General features: G+C 45.2%; 1 protein-coding gene across 1 annotated transcript in view; it reads left to right on the top strand.

Moving 5' to 3' along the window:
- The window catches only part of LOC139569878 (involucrin-like), a 17,386-nt gene extending 2,052 nt beyond the window's left edge, over positions 1 to 15,334 (top strand). The window contains exon 3 of the mRNA XM_071391200.1: positions 15,044 to 15,334. Coding sequence (XP_071247301.1) covers positions 15,044 to 15,334 — 291 coding nt within the window. The remainder of the gene's footprint in view (positions 1 to 15,043) is intronic.
- The last annotated feature ends 1,378 nt before the right edge of the window (positions 15,335 to 16,712 follow it).

Below are 16,712 nucleotides of genomic sequence, written 5' to 3'. Positions count from 1 at the left end.
AGGAAAGTCAGTGGTAGTAAGGGGGGAAAGTCAGTGGTAGTAAGGGGGGAAAGTCAGTGGTAGTAAGGGGGGAAAGTCAGTGGTAGTAAGGGGGGAAAGTCAGTGGTAGTAAGGGGGGAAAGTCAGTGGTAGTAAGGGGGGAAAGTCAGTGGTAGTAAGGGGGGAAAGTCAGTGGTAGTAAGGGGGGAAAGTCAGTGGTAGTAAGGGGGGAAAGTCAGTGGTAGTAAGGGGGGAAAGTCAGTGGTAGTAAGGGGGGAAAGTCAGTGGTAGTAAGGGGGGAAAGTCAGTGGTAGTAAGGGGGGAAAGTCAGTGGTAGTAAGGGGGGAAAGTCAGTGGTAGTAAGGGGGGAAAGTCAGTGGTAGTAAGGGGGGAAAGTCAGTGGTAGTAAGGGGGGAAAGTCAGAGGTAGTAAGGGGGAAGTCAGTGGTAGTAAGGGGGAAGTCAGTGGTAGTAAGGGGGGAAAGTCAGTGGTAGTAAGGGGGGAAAGTCAGTGGTAGTAAGGGGGGAAAGTCAGTGGTAGTAAGGGGGGACAGTCAGTGGTAGTAAGGGGGGAAAGTCAGTGGTAGTAAGGGGGGAAAGTCAGTGGTAGTAAGGGGGGAAAGTCAGTGGTAGTAAGGGGGGAAAGTCAGTGGTAGTAAGGGGGGAAAGTCAGTGGTAGTAAGGGGGGAAAGTCAGTGGTAGTAAGGGGGGAAAGTCAGTGGTAGTAAGGGAGGAAAGTCAGTGGTAGTAGGGTGGAAAGTCAGAGGTAGTAAGGGGGGAAAATCAGTGGTAGTAAGGGGGGAAAGTCAGTGGTAGTAAGGGGGGAAAGTCAGTGGTAGTAAGGGGGGAAAGTCAGTGGTAGTAAGGGGGGAAAGTCAGTGGTAGTAAGGGGGAAGTCAGTGGTAGTAAGGGGGGACAGTCAGTGGTAGTAAGGGGGGACAGTCAGTGGTAGTAAGGGGGGAAAGTCAGTGGTAGTAAGGGGGGAAAGTCAGTGGTAGTAAGGGGGGAAGTCGGTGGTAGTAAGGGGAGAAAGTCGGTGGTAGTAAGGGGGGAAAGTCAGTGGTAGTAAGGGGGGAAAGTCAGTGGTAGTAAGGGGGGAAAGTCAGTGGTAGTAAGGGGGGACAGTCAGTGGTAGTAAGGGGGGAAAGTCAGTGGTAGTAAGGGGGGAAAGTCAGTGGTAGTAAGGGGGGAAAGTCAGTGGTAGTAAGGGGGGACAGTCAGTGGTAGTAAGGGGGGAAAGTCAGTGGTAGTAAGGGGGGAAAGTCAGTGGTAGTAAGGGGGGAAAGTCAGTGGTAGTAAGGGGGAAGTCAGTGGTAGTAAGGAGGAAAGTCAGTGGTAGTAAGGGGGAAAGTCAGTGGTAGTAAGGGGGGAAAGTCAGAGGTAGTAAGGGGGGAAAGTCAGTGGTAGTAAGGGGGAAAGTCAGTGGTAGTAAGGGGGGAAAGTCAGAGGTAGTAAGGGGGGAAAGTCAGTGGTAGTAAGGGGGAAGTCAGTGGTAGTAAGGGGGGAAAGTCAGTGGTAGTAAGGGGGGGAAAAGGTCAAGTGTCGGTACTACTTACCTGTGTTCCGACCCCGTGGTACAGACAGTTGACCACGTTGTCCAACAGGTTGATGTCTAGTTTCTGGCTGAAGTCCAGCAGCTGCTGCGCTGCATGGTCTGCTAACACTGTCATAACTGCTGGCATAGAGCTCTGCAAGGATGGACAGCAAGGAGGGGGGTTAGAGAGTGTGTGTGTGTGTTATGACTGACAGAGGCAGAGAAAACATTCAACAGCAACAGGCAGAGAGTCATGTGAATGAATGGAGCATTCCAACCAGCTAACCACCTCTCATAACCCCCTCCCCCTGCTTCCCATCCCCAGTCAGTCACACACACCCACAGGATGCTGGTGGCTCCTTAAATTGGTGAGGATGGCTCAAAGTGATGGCGGCAAAGGAATAAATGGAATGATATCGAACTCATCACACACACGGTTTCCATGTGTTTGACACCATTCCATTACAGACATTAGTATGAGCCGTCCTCCTCACAGCAGCCGTCTGTGACACACCCCTCCTCCTCCTCATCTCCACCAGTAAACAAGCATGACATGAGCTGGCCCCTTGCTCACTTTTTCCAATGAGTTATATCTTGTCACACAAACTACTCAAAGCTATAAATAAGAAAATACACTGAAAAACAAAACACAATGACAGCTAAGTTTAGATCAGGCATATACCCTTTCCATAAAGGAACATTCTGACAGTTGTATTTTGACAATTCATAAAAAGCTTTTTATGATATCGTTTAATAAACAAACATGAAAGTTTGTCTGACATACTGAACATATCACATTATCATGCCAGCCCAAAGAACACAATCGAACCACGTGCCACAGGACGTCACTTTGTTTACATCAGCACTTGACAGGCGTGGCTATTTTGAAGTTCAAACACACCTTAATTTAACAGTAAACACTGATGCATGTATGAGAATACTGAAATATGCTGCTTTATCGTCTTATATCCGATGCAATCAATCAGTTTATCTCGCTTAACATAACCACCAACTTCGGTTGATAGCTAGTGTGACGGTGTAGATAACGTTAGGGAGTATTGGGTGCGTTCCAGGTCTATATAATGCCGCGTTCAAAACAACTGGGTGCACGGAAAAATACAAAGTCAAATCATGACGTCATTGATCTTCGGGTGGGAAAGTCGGAGCTCTAGAAAAAGGCCCGACTTCCCGAGTTTGATGACAATTCAAATCGATTTTAACCAGTCAGAGCTCGTTTTTTTCCCCAACACTGTAGTCGGACATCGGAGATGTACTAGTTCCCAGTTGATTTGAACGCGGCAATAAAACAAGGGGTAAGCAGCCCACGTGATATTTATCCATTACCTGCAACACTTCGTAAACAATAACAAGTTAGCGAAACTGGATACAGGTAGGCTAGTTTACAAGTTCGTTTCAATTGGGGGGAAATTCAAATATCTAAATTCGATAGAAATAGTAAATACACACAGCAGCACCAGCGCATTGCCCTGGCTAAATGCTGATTCGGTACCAAGCTATTGATACGACTGTCGTTGATGCCAAGACAAAAGGAAGTCTATGCCACCAGAGAGAACGTGTGGTCCTCCATAGCTAGCTGGCTATCATCACCCTGACTACCAGACACACGCCTCCCCAACCCCTCCCACTCCAAGCTTATCAAAGGGAAGGCTTGCGTCGTTCATTACCCAGCTAGTTAACTGTACAGCAAGTAATACACGCCAAACAAAAGAGCTTTTTTTTTATAAGTTTGAAAAGTAGCTATGACCCTTAATGCATCTTAATGTTTTTACATCTTACTAAAATAACAACTAACTTGCCGTCCAAACAGCGCACGAATACGGCGCATCACTGGTAAAGTTAGCACAATTAACGTTAGCAAACTAGCAACAAAATACATCCGCTCACACCACGGACGCTGTTTCTGAGGAAGGAGTGGACGAATTAATTCATTATTTTCTGTCCCCCCGGTCCTCAGCATTGCTTGCTATCATCACCACACCACTCACACCCAACCCTAGCGGAGTTTCTCACACACCAGCATCCCTTGTAAAGTGCATCACACACCAACGTTACCACTTACTTACCTAACTAGTAGTTACACTTATTACTGATGCTCTCTGGATTTTACATTCCAAAAGTGAAATTAAAGTCTAAAATATATATTTTTACCCCTAAGTCAAATGCTACTTTGCACCCCTGAGTTACCTACCAAAAGTCCAAGCCTCTGACTGAAAGAAGATTGTCTTCCCCCCAGGGAAGCTAGCTACAAGGCTATATACAATATCGTTGTTGTTTAGTCAGAAATAGGCTGGCTAACGTTACTGTTATCTCTGACACGTTAGCTGGCTCCAATTCCAGAATGTGTATTGATGGCTAGTTAATAAGGATCACAGATATGGATTCCGCAACTATTATCACGGCACGCTCACTAATATACTCCGATTCATTTTACGAAATAAAATAAACCTTGATTTACAATTTAATTCTTTACTATAATAATTTTGCAGCGGGGCGGTTTGAGAGATTGTATTCCTGCGCCTCTTCTCCTCGTTGAAGCAACTAACTCACATAACCGGTTGAAACCGGTTCAGACTGGGAGATTCCATCTCGGTTTAGTTTTCAGCCGATGGCGCCGCGGAAAGTTTGGACTAACGTCACGCCCACTTTACACTCCCATTGGTGGGGTTGTTTTTACGGACATCATTGCTTAAACTCTATTGGGTAACTCCATTGTCAATCAACTTAAATTCGTCCAGGCACCCACGCGACTGCTCCGCCCATGGTCAGAAAAAGAGGGCGGACTCCGATCAAGCAGAATGGACTTTTCGATGCCTCCAACGTGAATGGCAAATAGTGCTTTCAATATTGTTTTGCCATTGTGTGCGCATTTGTTACAATCTACAATCACTTTGCAACTTGAGAAGTGTCGCTAGTATTGCTCAATAGTCTTGACTTGATTGACGTTTAGAGAAATGTATTTTTCTAACACTATATCCATTGCAAAAGGATGTGTGACTTATCAGAACAGCATTTCATTTCGTTATCGACCCAGCTCACCATCACGCTGTTTTGTTGTGATCATGACATTGCAATTCACTAGTCTGTGCTGTGCAACCTACACGAGATACAAAGAGGAAACGTGTTTACATTAGGTAAAGGAGATACAGTACACAATACAATCGCCTGACTCGTGAGCCTGTTGCTGGTAATTTTCCACCAGCCACGAGTGGGAGTGGTTACAATGAATCCGCGCACTGCACAAGTTTACAAAAATGACATGGAAGGGAAATGTCCACACTATGTGGTGTACCTCTTCAGTTCAGAACATGACGCTAGCATCAAAGACCATGTAACATTAGTCCCGATTGCAATTTAGGAGAGTTAAACAAATATGTAGTATCATTGCTGCTCTCTGTAAAGGATGCAAACATGACAGCGTTTTTTTAAAACCTCACTGTCACGTGACCCAGCGTGCCACTTGATGGAAAAATACTGGATTTAGTGTCGGCAAGCTGTACTAGTAAAGTCATCCGCTAACATAATTGAGAGCGAGGTTTCAGAAGGACGTACGTTCCATTATTCTATAGGCTACCTTACCCAGCAACACAACGCTGTTACCCTCAAATTCAATGTGCTCAGTGTGGTTTGAGCTATCATATAGAGAGAGATTAATAACAGATTTTCAATCATTACATGGCTATTACACATGTGCAATAATCAGTGTGTGGTTTTAATTTTCTATACTTTTGCACACAAACAAACATGGTCATCACATTAGCAGACCATGCACAATGTCATTGCATGCTATTCTGCACAAGTTTGATTGACATTTTACAATGCACACTACATGACCAAAAGTATGTGGACACCCCTTCAAATTAGTGGATTAGGCTATTTCAGCCACACCCGTTGCTGAAAGGTGTATAAAATCGAGCACGCTGCCATGCAATCTCCATAGACAAAAATTGTAGAATGGCCTGTACTGAACAGCTCAGTGACTTTCAACATGGCACTGTCATAGGATGCAACCTTTACAACAAGTCAGTTGGTCAAATTTCTGCCCTGCTAGAGCTGCCCCGGTCATCTGTAAGTGCTGTTATTGTGAAGTGGAAACGTCTAAGAGCAACAACGGCTCAGCCCTAAGTGGTAGGCCACACAAGTTCTATGGGACCACTGAGTGCTGAAGGGCGTAGCGCACAAATATTGCCTGTCCTCAGTTGCAACACTCACAGCTTGTGGAAAGCCTTCCCATAAGAGTGGAGGATGTCATAGCAGCAAAGGAGGGACCAACTCCATAGTAATGCACATGATTTTGGAATGAGATGTTCGACGAGCAGGTGTCCAGTGGAAGTTCACATTTTAATTTTTTTTGTCAACTGTTAATTGACCCATATTCTACAAAGCTATTTGGGTTGAAGCATATTAGTTAATTCACCCGTATTCTACAAAGCTCTATGGGTTGAAGAATATTTGTTCATTCACCCGTATTCTACAAAGCTTTTTGGGTTTAAACATATTTTAACAATATGTGCTGGCTACACACAGAAAAAAAAATGTTATTTTCCTGTCTATTTGTGAACTTGATGCCTTCACTAGCCTACTACAGCCAAGCCTGAAAGATAACAGAAATGAAGAGTAACTTAGGTAAACCATATATATATATATATATATATATATATATATATATATACACAAGGCAAGAGAAGTCCTCAGCCATGCAGGTCATTCAGTAAATGTTTGAAAGAGTGTGTATAGTCCACTCTGGCTTAGATTTTCTCTCATCTTCCCCTTCTCTTGAAGTCAATGTCAAATTCCAAGAACTTCCACCTTGAAAGAAAAACAAACAGGGCTGTCGACTTTCCAGGAACTTGAGAGAAAAAAAAGTGTTTGAGTAACCTCCCTCAGTGATCTCAGCTCATTCAGGTTTACATTTAACAGGTAGACAAACGGACGGCTCAAATGGCACCCTATTCCCATATGTCTCTGGTCAAAAGTAGTGCACTATATAGGGCACCGGTTAACAGTAGTGCACTATATAGGGCCCTGGTTAACAGTAGTGCACTATAAAGGGAATAGGGTGCCATTTGGGATAGAGAGTGTGCACGGACTGTTGAATTAAGATTTTTGAGTTTTAGGTCTGCCTCAAGAGAAAATAGGTTTCTATTCTCAAAGGGATTCTAACCTGGTTAAATAAAGGCTATATAAGTTCAGTTTCTGTTGTTTACATTGCAAAGGGTTCAATGAACAGATATGAGGAACAGATATGTCAGGTATTATTCAGTCACAACTTATAAGACAATTGGAATTGATAGAAACGTTCTTCTTTATTGATAGAAAACCAACACGTTTATCATTAGCTAGCCTTCATCAGGCCACCTACAGAGAGAAGAAGACTGTTGTGTACATGAACACCTTGTCATGGATTATCTTCATTAATCAATAAGGTGAACTCCAGATCCTACTAACGTGACAGGCTGCAGGCACAGTAACAAGCCTGTGCTTGTAATGACAGCTTGTCTGATTTGAATATAACATATTAACAGATTGGAAGACAAATCAGGCAGCATATGATTTATACCCGTGTGTAATATCTGGACTTCTCTCTTACTCTCATGGTTTTACTTGAGGGTTGTTTTACACCCGTGTGTAATATCTGGACTTCTCTCTTACTCTCATGGTTTTGTTTATTTAGTTTACCTAGAGGGATATTCCTCTATTCTTCTTTTAAAAAGGGATATAGCCACCTCTAAACTTATTATAAGTGCACTATTTTGACTGAGTAATGTTTGCAAATATTGACTGACCAATGAACTCTGTGCAGCTGTCACTGGACTTTTCAAAGTCCCTCCATACGGTCACCTTTCACTCCTTCAGCTTTGCATCATGTCATCATATTATAGAGATATATTCTACATTTTCTATTCTATGTTTCTATAGCATGCATAATTTAACTATTCTGTCATGTCTTGTCCCAATAAAACTATTAAAATGAATCTGTCAGGAAAAAAAAGTCACTTTTTGACTTCAGAGAGAGAGAGAGAGCGGTATTATTTGAAAATGAAAAAGGGTTAGGCTGCCTTTGATTTGTGCCCCTCCCTTCCTCCTTTCCCCTGTCAACAGCTCTCACTCTCACTCTCTCTCGCACAGGAATTCATTGTTATACATGTGCGAGAATTGGAAGTGAGCAACCAAACGCGCTCACTCAGGATTAGACTGGTCAAATCTTGTTCTGTCTGGTTGTGATCGGGGCCAGCTCATTTACATACATTATTCATTACATCATAATAGGGTTCTGACCCTGGTGTTCTAGGAGTTCCTCCATAACAAACCTATATTGACTTCTGTTGTTGTTGCTCTTATGTTCATACAGCCAGTGCAGTGTGTTATTGGATATAATACAGACTAGTGGAGATATTGGAACTGGCACGGTTTGGGAGAGCATGTAGAATGATACTAGCCTGCAAAGCAGAGGGGGATAAGGTCTGTGTTTGACACTTGTCAGGTTGTTATTGTGGTGTTGGTTTCAAACCAGTGTATATGGAAGTTGTTTGTGATAAATTACATGGTAGTAGATGTGTTACGTATCCTCAATTGTTGAAAATCGTAGAAAACAATTTGAGTTATTTAATAGTAGTATGGTATTAGTACACACTGTTTCCATATTGTAATGTTTTGAGGAAAATACTATCATACAGTGTGTAGTAGTGGTGTGTATATACACGCCTCTCACTCAGTAAACTATAAACAGTGTGTAGTAGTGGTGTGTATATACACGCCTCTCACTCAGTAAACTATAAACAGTGTGTAGTAGTGGTGTGTATATACACGCCTCTCACTCAGTAAACTATAAACAGTGTGTAGTAGTGGTGTGTATATACACGCCTCTCACTCAGTAAACTATAAACAGTGTGTAGTAGTGGTGTGTATATACACGCCTCTCACTCAGTAAACTATAAACAGTGTGTAGTAGTGGTGTGTATATACACGCCTCTCACTCAGTAAACTATAAACAGTGTGTAGTAGTGGTGTGTATATACACGCCTCTCACTCAGTAAACTATAAACAGTGTGTAGTAGTGGTGTGTATATACACGCCTCTCACTCAGTAAACTATAAACAGTGTGTAGTAGTGGTGTGTATATACACACCTCTCACGCAGTAAACTATAAACAGTGTGTAGTAGTGGTGTGTATATACACGCCTCTCACGCAGTAAACTATAAACAGTGTGTAGTAGTGGTGTGTATATACACGCCTCTCACTCAGTAAACTATAAACAGTGTGTAGTAGTGGTGTGTATATACACGCCTCTCACGCAGTAAACTATAAACAGTGTGTAGTAGTGGTGTGTATATACACGCCTCTCACGCAGTAAACTATAAACAGTGTGTAGTAGTGGTGTGTATATACACCTCTCACTCAGTAAACTATAAACAGTGTGTAGTAGTGGTGTGTATATACACGCCTCTCACTCAGTAAACTATAAACAGTGTGTAGTAGTGGTGTGAATATACACGCCTCTCACGCAGTAAACTATAAACAGCGCCACCTTGTGTCTTCAGAAGTGAACTGGTGAGATTGCTGTGCAAATTAAAGCCTACAGCGCCTACTAGTGGTTGAAACGAAAACCTTACGTGCAAGAGCTACTTTGAAGGATAGGAGATGAGGACTGATTGGCTGATTTAATTCATTAGATCATTCCATTGTGGTGGAAAACAGGCTATTAGTTTTGCACTATTGAGAGACGGAAACAGCACTTCCTTTCCTATTTATACTTTTTATTTTCCATTTACAAAGACAACAACACATTGACAACAAACATCCAAACATGACAATAAACTATAGAAGGGGGAAGGGATATTTTATTTATTTAACCTTTATATAACTAGGCAAGTCAGTTCAGAACAAATTCTTATTTACAATGACGGCCTACACCGGCTAAACCCGTACGACGTTGGATTGTGCGCCAATTGTGCGCCGCCCCATGGGACTCTCATTCACGGCCGTTTGTGATACAGCCTGGATTCAAACCAGGGTGTCTGTAGTGAAGCCTCAAGCACTGAGGCGGGGGGATGGTTTGGGTGAGGGTACAGTTGATGAACAAGTACAGACAGTTGATATACTAGGCTATGCTTTACACACGTTCCTCTAGTGTCCCAGAGGCCCTCTAGGTCATGGGACGGGGGGGGGGGGGGGGTTGTGGCCATGTTTGCTACATGGGGTCATGGGGTTCTGGCCATGGTCACTCACATGGAGGTAGTGATGGTGGGTTGTGTTCTGGTCACTCACATGGAGGTAGTGATGGGGGGGGGGTTGTGTTCTGACCATGGTCACTCACATGGAGGTAGTGATGGGGGGGTTGTGTTCTGGTCACTCACATGGAGGTAGTGATGGGGGGGTTGTGTTCTGGTCACTCACATGGAGGTAGTGATGGGGGGGTTGTGTTCTGGTCACTCACATGGAGGTAGTGATGGGAGGGTTGTGTTCTGGTCACTCACATGAAGGTAGTGATGGGGGTTGTGTTCTGGTCACTCACATGGAGGTAGTGATGGGGGGGGGTTGTGTTCCGACCATGGTCACTCACATGGAGGTAGTGATGGGGGGGGGGGGGGGGGGGGGGTTGTGTTCTGACCATTTGTAATAATGTCACATCGATCTGTGTTATGATCACATGTTTGTTTTCTCTCTGTTTTCTCGGTCTCTGTCTCTTTCTCTCTGTCTTAGACAAGTTCAGGTAGTCCCTCGATGCTTCCGTCCCTTTTCTTCTTGTTTGGTGCCTAATGAACACAACCCAGCTCTCTCTCCCGACAGGGTCTTCTTCAATCTTCACCCCCTTCTCTCCTCTCTGTCACTGTCTGAATCAACAGGGTCTTCTCCATTCTTCACCCCCATTCTCTCCTCTCTGTCACTGTCTGAGGCAACAGGAAAAACAAAAGCCCATGGTTCATTTATTAACGCTACAGTCCCATCAGAGTTCAAAGGTGGAAAGCACAACTGTTGAAGCATTGCTTGGCAACAGCACCTGCCACCCGACACCGACCTGTGTTTCTTTATAAGGTCTGTTAACAGGTGTTTTTAAAGAAAGGAGAGGCTGGTTTGGGAGGAGAATGGTAGATCTGGTCTGTTAACAGGTGTTTTTAAAGAAAGGAGAGGCTGGTTTGGGAGGAGAGTGGTAGATCTGGTCTGTTAACAGGTGTTTTTAAAGAAAGGAGAGGCTGGTTTGGGAGGAGAATGGTAGATCTGGTCTGTTAACAGGTGTTTTTAAAGAAAGAGAGGCTGGTTTGGGAGGAGAATGGTAGATCTGGTCTGTTAAGAGGTGTTTTTAAAGAAAGGAGAGGCTGGTTTGGGAGGAGAATGGTAGATCTGGTCTGTTAACAGGTGTTTTTAAAGAAAGAGAGGCTGGTTTGGGAGGAGAATGGTAGATCTGGTCTGTTAACAGGTGTTTTTAAAGAAAGGAGAGGCTGGTTTGGGAGGAGAATGGTAGATCTGGTCTGTTAAGAGGTGTTTTTAAAGAAAGGAGAGGCTGGTTTGGGAGGAGAATGGTAGATCTGGTCTGTTAACAGGTGTTTTTAAAGAAAGAGAGGCTGGTTTGGGAGGAGAATGGTAGATCTGGTATATACACGCCTCTCTGTTAACAGGTGTTTTTAAAGAAAGGAGAGGCTGGTTTGGGAGGAGAATGGTAGATCTGGTCTGTTAAGAGGTGTTTTTAAAGAAAGGAGAGGCTGGCTTGGGAGGAGAATGGTAGACCTGGTCTGTTAAGAGGTGTTTTTAAAGAAAGAGAGGCTGGTTTGGGAGGAGAATGGTAGATCTGGTCTGTTAACAGGTGTTTTTAAAGAAAGAGAGGCTGGCTTGGGAGGAGAATGGTAGATCTGGTTTGTTAACAGGTGTTTTTAAAGAAAGAAGAGGCTGGCTTGGGAGGAGAATGGTAGATCTGGTCTGGTGCACTGGGTGGGTTCCTGACAGTAAAATGAACAAAACAATGAAAATATGACAATAGATCAGTGTGGGGGTCAGAGGGCAAAGGTAGCACCCCCACAGACAGGTATTCCATCCCAGTGACCCCCTGGCAACAACAACCAGTCAGCCTCTTCTTTAGGGCTGGTGGTTAAAGTGTACACTGTCCTGGCTGTACTGCAAGGTAGCGTCAGGTTGAGGCAACACACCGTATGTATTGGCTACAGTAATGTATCTATTCAGTTATGTATCTATTCAGTAATGTATCTATTCAGTTATGTATCTATTCAGTTATGTATCTATTCACCAACATCAATTCAATTGATTGATGTGAGGACAATAAGCTATCCTACTACATAATTACACAGTGGGCGACCTATACCACATGTTGACAAATAGGCCAAATGTAGGCTAATATAAACGCCTCAAACTCTTCCATTTACTACAAGGAAATGATGCCAAAGCTCTTGTATGCAAATGATTTGGATAATAAAACGTTTGCATCCAGTTGCAGGGAGTTGGGACCCTGATGCCACTGCTGGGTGTCTCCCCTGTCCCCCCGAGAGCCCTGACCCCATGTAGCAAGCAGATCCCTCTCAACCACTCTGATGCCACTGCTGGGTGTCTCCGATGTCCCCCCGAGAGCCCTGACCCCATGTAGCAAGCAGATCCCTCTCAACCACTCTGATGCCACTGCTGGGTGTCTCCGCTGTCCCCCCGAGAGCCCTAACCCCATGTAGCAAGCAGATCGGGTGTCTCCCCTGTCCCCCCGAGAGCCCTGACCCCATGTAGCAAGCAGATCCCTCTCAACCACTCTGATGCCACTGCTGGGTGTCTCACACGTTCCCCCGAGAGCCCTGACCCCATGTAGCAAGCAGATCCCTCTCAATCACTCTGATGCCACTGCTGGGTGTCTCCCCTGTCCCCCCGAGAGCCCTGACCACATGTAGCAAGCAGATCCCTCTCAACCACTCTGATGTCACTGCTGGGTGTCTCACACATCCCCCCGAGAGCCCTGACCCCATGTAGCAAGCAGATCCCTCTCAACCACTCTGATGCCACTGCTGGGTGTCTCCCATGTCCCCCCGAGAGCCCTGACCCCATGTAGCAAGCAGATCCCTCTCAACCACTCTCATGCCACTGCTGGGTGTCTCCCCTGTCCCCCCGAGAGCCCTGACCACATGTAGCAAGCAGATCCCTCTCAACCACTCTGATGCCACTGCTGGGTGTCTCCGCTGTCCCCCCGAGAGCCCTGACCCCATGTAGCAAGCAGATCCCTCTCAACCACTCTCATGCCACTGCTGGGTGTCTCCCATGTCCCCCCGAGAGCCCTGACCCCATGTAGCAAGCAGATCCCTCTCAACCACGCTGATGCCACTGCTGGGTGTCTCCCATGTCCCCCCGAGAGCCCTGACCCCATGTAGCAAGCAGATCCCTCTCAACCACTCTGATGCCACTGCTGGGTGTCTCCGCTGTCCCCCCGAGAGCCCTGACCCCATGTAGCAAGCAGATCCCTCTCAACCACTCTCATGCCACTGCTGGGTGTCTCCCATGTCCCCCCGAGAGCCCTGACCCCATGTAGCAAGCAGATCCCTCTCAACCACGCTGATGCCACTGCTGGGTGTCTCCCATGTCCCCCCGAGAGCCCTGACCCCATGTAGCAAGCAGATCCCTCTCAACCACTCTCATGCCACTGCTGGGTGTCTCCCATGTCCCCCCGAGAGCCCTGACCCCATGTAGCAAGCAGATCCCTCTCAACCACGCTGATGCCACTGCTGGGTGTCTCCCATGTCCCCCCGAGAGCCCTGACCCCATGTAGCAAGCAGATCCCTCTCAACCACTCTGATGCCACTGCTGGGTGTCTCCGCTGTCCCCCCGAGAGCCCTGACCCCATGTAGCAAGCAGATCCCTCTCAACCACTCTCATGCCACTGCTGGGTGTCTCCCATGTCCCCCCGAGAGCCCTGACCCCATGTAGCAAGCAGATCCCTCTCAACCACGCTGATGCCACTGCTGGGTGTCTCCCATGTCCCCCCGAGAGCCCTGACCCCATGTAGCAAGCAGATCCCTCTCAACCAAATCACATTACATATGCATAATGTGTTCTAAATCACATTACATATGCATTATGTGTTCTAAATCACATTACATATGCATTATGTGTTCTAAATCACATTACATATGCATAATGTGTTCTAAATCACATTACATATGCATAATGTGTTCTAAATCACATTACATATGCATAATGTGTTCTAAATCACATTACATATGCATAATGTGTTCTAAATCACATTACATATGCATTATGTGTTCTAAATCACATTACATATGCATAATGTGTTCTAAATCACATTACATATGCATTATGTGTTCTAAATCACATTACATATGCATAATGTGTTCTAAATCACATTACATATGCATTATGTGTTCTAAATCGCATTACATATGCATAATGTGTTCTAAATCACATTACATATGCATAATGTGTTCTAAATTACATTACATATGCATGTGTTCTAAATCACATTACATATGCATTATGTGTTCTAAATCACATTACATATGCATTATGTGTTCTAAATCACATTACATATGCATTATGTGTTCTAAATCACATTACATATGCATAATGTGTTCTAAATCACATTACATATGCATAATGTGTTCTAAATCACATTACATATGCATAATGTGTTCTAAATCACATTACATATGCATAATGTGTTCTAAATCACACTACATATGCATAATGTGTTCTAAATCACATTACATATGCATTATGTGTTCTAAATCACATTACATATGCATTATGTGTTCTAAATCACATTACATATGCATAATGTGTTCTAAATCACATTACATATGCATAATGTGTTCTAAATCACATTACATATGCATTATGTGTTCTAAATCACATTACATATGCATTATGTGTTCTAAATCACATTACATATGCATAATGTGTTCTAAATCACATTACATATGCATAATGTGTTCTAAATCACATTACATATGCATAATGTGTTCTAAATCACATTACATATGCATAATGTGTTCTAAATCACATTACATATGCATAATGTGTTCTAAATCACATTACATATGCATAATGTGTTCTAAATTAATTGCACTGTATGTGTGCAGACAGCCTCAGGATGGTGATGATACTGTTTAGTGTATTACAATTCAATGGAAACATTGAATATATGATGAATAAACATTGCGTTTGTGTCTCTGATTGTGCCCACTTGTGGTCCAAGTGCTCGTTAAGTTAGTGTGAGAGAGTTGTGACAACACTGTATAAAATGTATTTTATGCCAATAGTTTCAGCTCTGATCACCACCCTCTGATGTTTTGAGGATTCACCCTCAGGCTACTCTCACCAGAACCCATGTTCATTAGGTCACACCGTAGCAAAACGTTTAACGGAAAACAGTTTCCTATTGGACAAATCCAGATAGTACTGCCAATCTACTTAGGTTCAGGCCGTTTCTTCTGTTTCGTGCTTAACACCCGCCAGCAACACAAGTCCAGTATTTATTAACACCCTCTGTTGTGACTGTTGCTCACCCAGCTCCAGAACCAGACTTGTTTGCCCCCCATCCTTTCCTGTCCGTACCCCCTGAAGGACAGCCCGAGGCGGGCAGGGAATGGTGGAGGGGAGCACCGGACCTTCCTAACCCACCTGGAGAAACCCGGGCTGGGGAACCCGGGCCCCCGCACCCCCCAAGGAACCAGGCCTTCCATGGAGGACCAGAGGAGCTCTGGACAGGAGGCTGATCTCAATTCACTCCACATTCCCAGCAGCTTGGTGGGAATTCTGTTCCGGGAGAATGGAGGGATCCAAGGGAGAGGAGCGCGGTGAGGGAGAAGGAGAATGAGGAGCGGGAGGGGGGCAGACTGAGGGAGAAGGAGAATGAGGAGCGGGAGGAGGGGAGATTGAGGGAGAAGGAGGAGGATGAGGAGGCTGAGGGAGAAGAAGAACGAGCAGCAGGAGAAGGTGGCTTTGGGAGCAGTCCCAATTAGACAGGCTGGAGCTGGAGGCATCACGGAGAGGGCTGTGGGCCAGGGAGAGGACCCTGAGGCAGCGGCTGGAGACAGAGAGGGTCCGGGGGGCCCGGGGGAACCAGGAACTCAGGGCCCTTCTGGAGCAGACCAGAGACATCCAACACATCCACGGCCTGCAAGAGCAAAGGGTGAGGCAAAAGAGTGGAGGAATGAAGAAACCTAACCAATGTTCCTCTCCCTCTTTCCTGTGTAAAACCTAACCAACGTTCCTCCCTCTTTCCTGTGTAAAACCTAACCAATGTTCCTCCCTCTCCGGTCCCTGTGTAAAACCTAACCAACGTTCCCCTCTCTTTCCTGTGTAAAACCTAACCAACGTTCCTCCCTCTCCGGTCCCTGTGTAAAACCTAACCAACGTTCCCCTTCTCTCGCTTTCCTGTGTAAAACCTAACTAACGTTCCTCCCTCTCCGGTCTCTGTGTAAAACCTAACCAACGTTCCCCTTCTCTCGCTTTCCTGTGTAAAACCTAACTAACGTTCCTCCCTCTCCGGTCCCTGTGTAAAACCTAACCAACGTTCCCCTTCTCTCGCTTTCCTGTGTAAAACCTAACTAACGTTCCTCCCTCTCCGGTCTCTGTGTAAAACCTAACCAACGTTCCCCTTCTCTCCGCTCTCTGTGTAAAACCCAACCACTGTTCCTCTCTCTCTCCTGTGTAGAACCTAACCAACGTTTCTCTCTCTCTCTCCTGTGTAAAACCTAACCAACGTTCCTCTCTCTCTCCTGTGTAAAACCTAACCAACGTTCCCCCCTCTCTCTCCTGTGTAAAACCTAACCAACGTTCCCCCCTCTCTCTCCTGTGTAAAACCTAACCAACGTTCCTCTCTTTCCTGTGTAAAACCTAACCAACGTTCCTCTCTTTCCTGTGTAAAACCTAACCAACGTTCCTCTCTCTCCTGTGTAAAACCTAACCAACGTTCCTCTCTCTCGCTCTCCAAACCTATCCATCGTTCTTCCCTCCCCCCTGTGTAGGAGAGGTGAGATTGTAACACCAGTGTTTCAGAGTGTAGCTCTCAGAGGGGCCCTGCTACGGCAGGACATGGTATAGTCCTCCACACAGAGGACCCCTGCTACGGCAGGACGTGGTACAGTCCTCCACACAGAGGGGCCCTGCTACGGCAGGACGTGGTACAGTCCTCCACACAGAGGGGCCCTGCTACGGCAGGACGTGGTACAGTCCT

This window comes from Salvelinus alpinus, chromosome 3 (genome assembly GCF_045679555.1).
Source record: "Salvelinus alpinus chromosome 3, SLU_Salpinus.1, whole genome shotgun sequence".
Lineage (NCBI taxonomy): Eukaryota > Metazoa > Chordata > Actinopteri > Salmoniformes > Salmonidae > Salvelinus > Salvelinus alpinus.
Note: the sequence above shows the minus strand (reverse complement) of the source record. Positions and strands in the feature narration are given on the sequence as shown.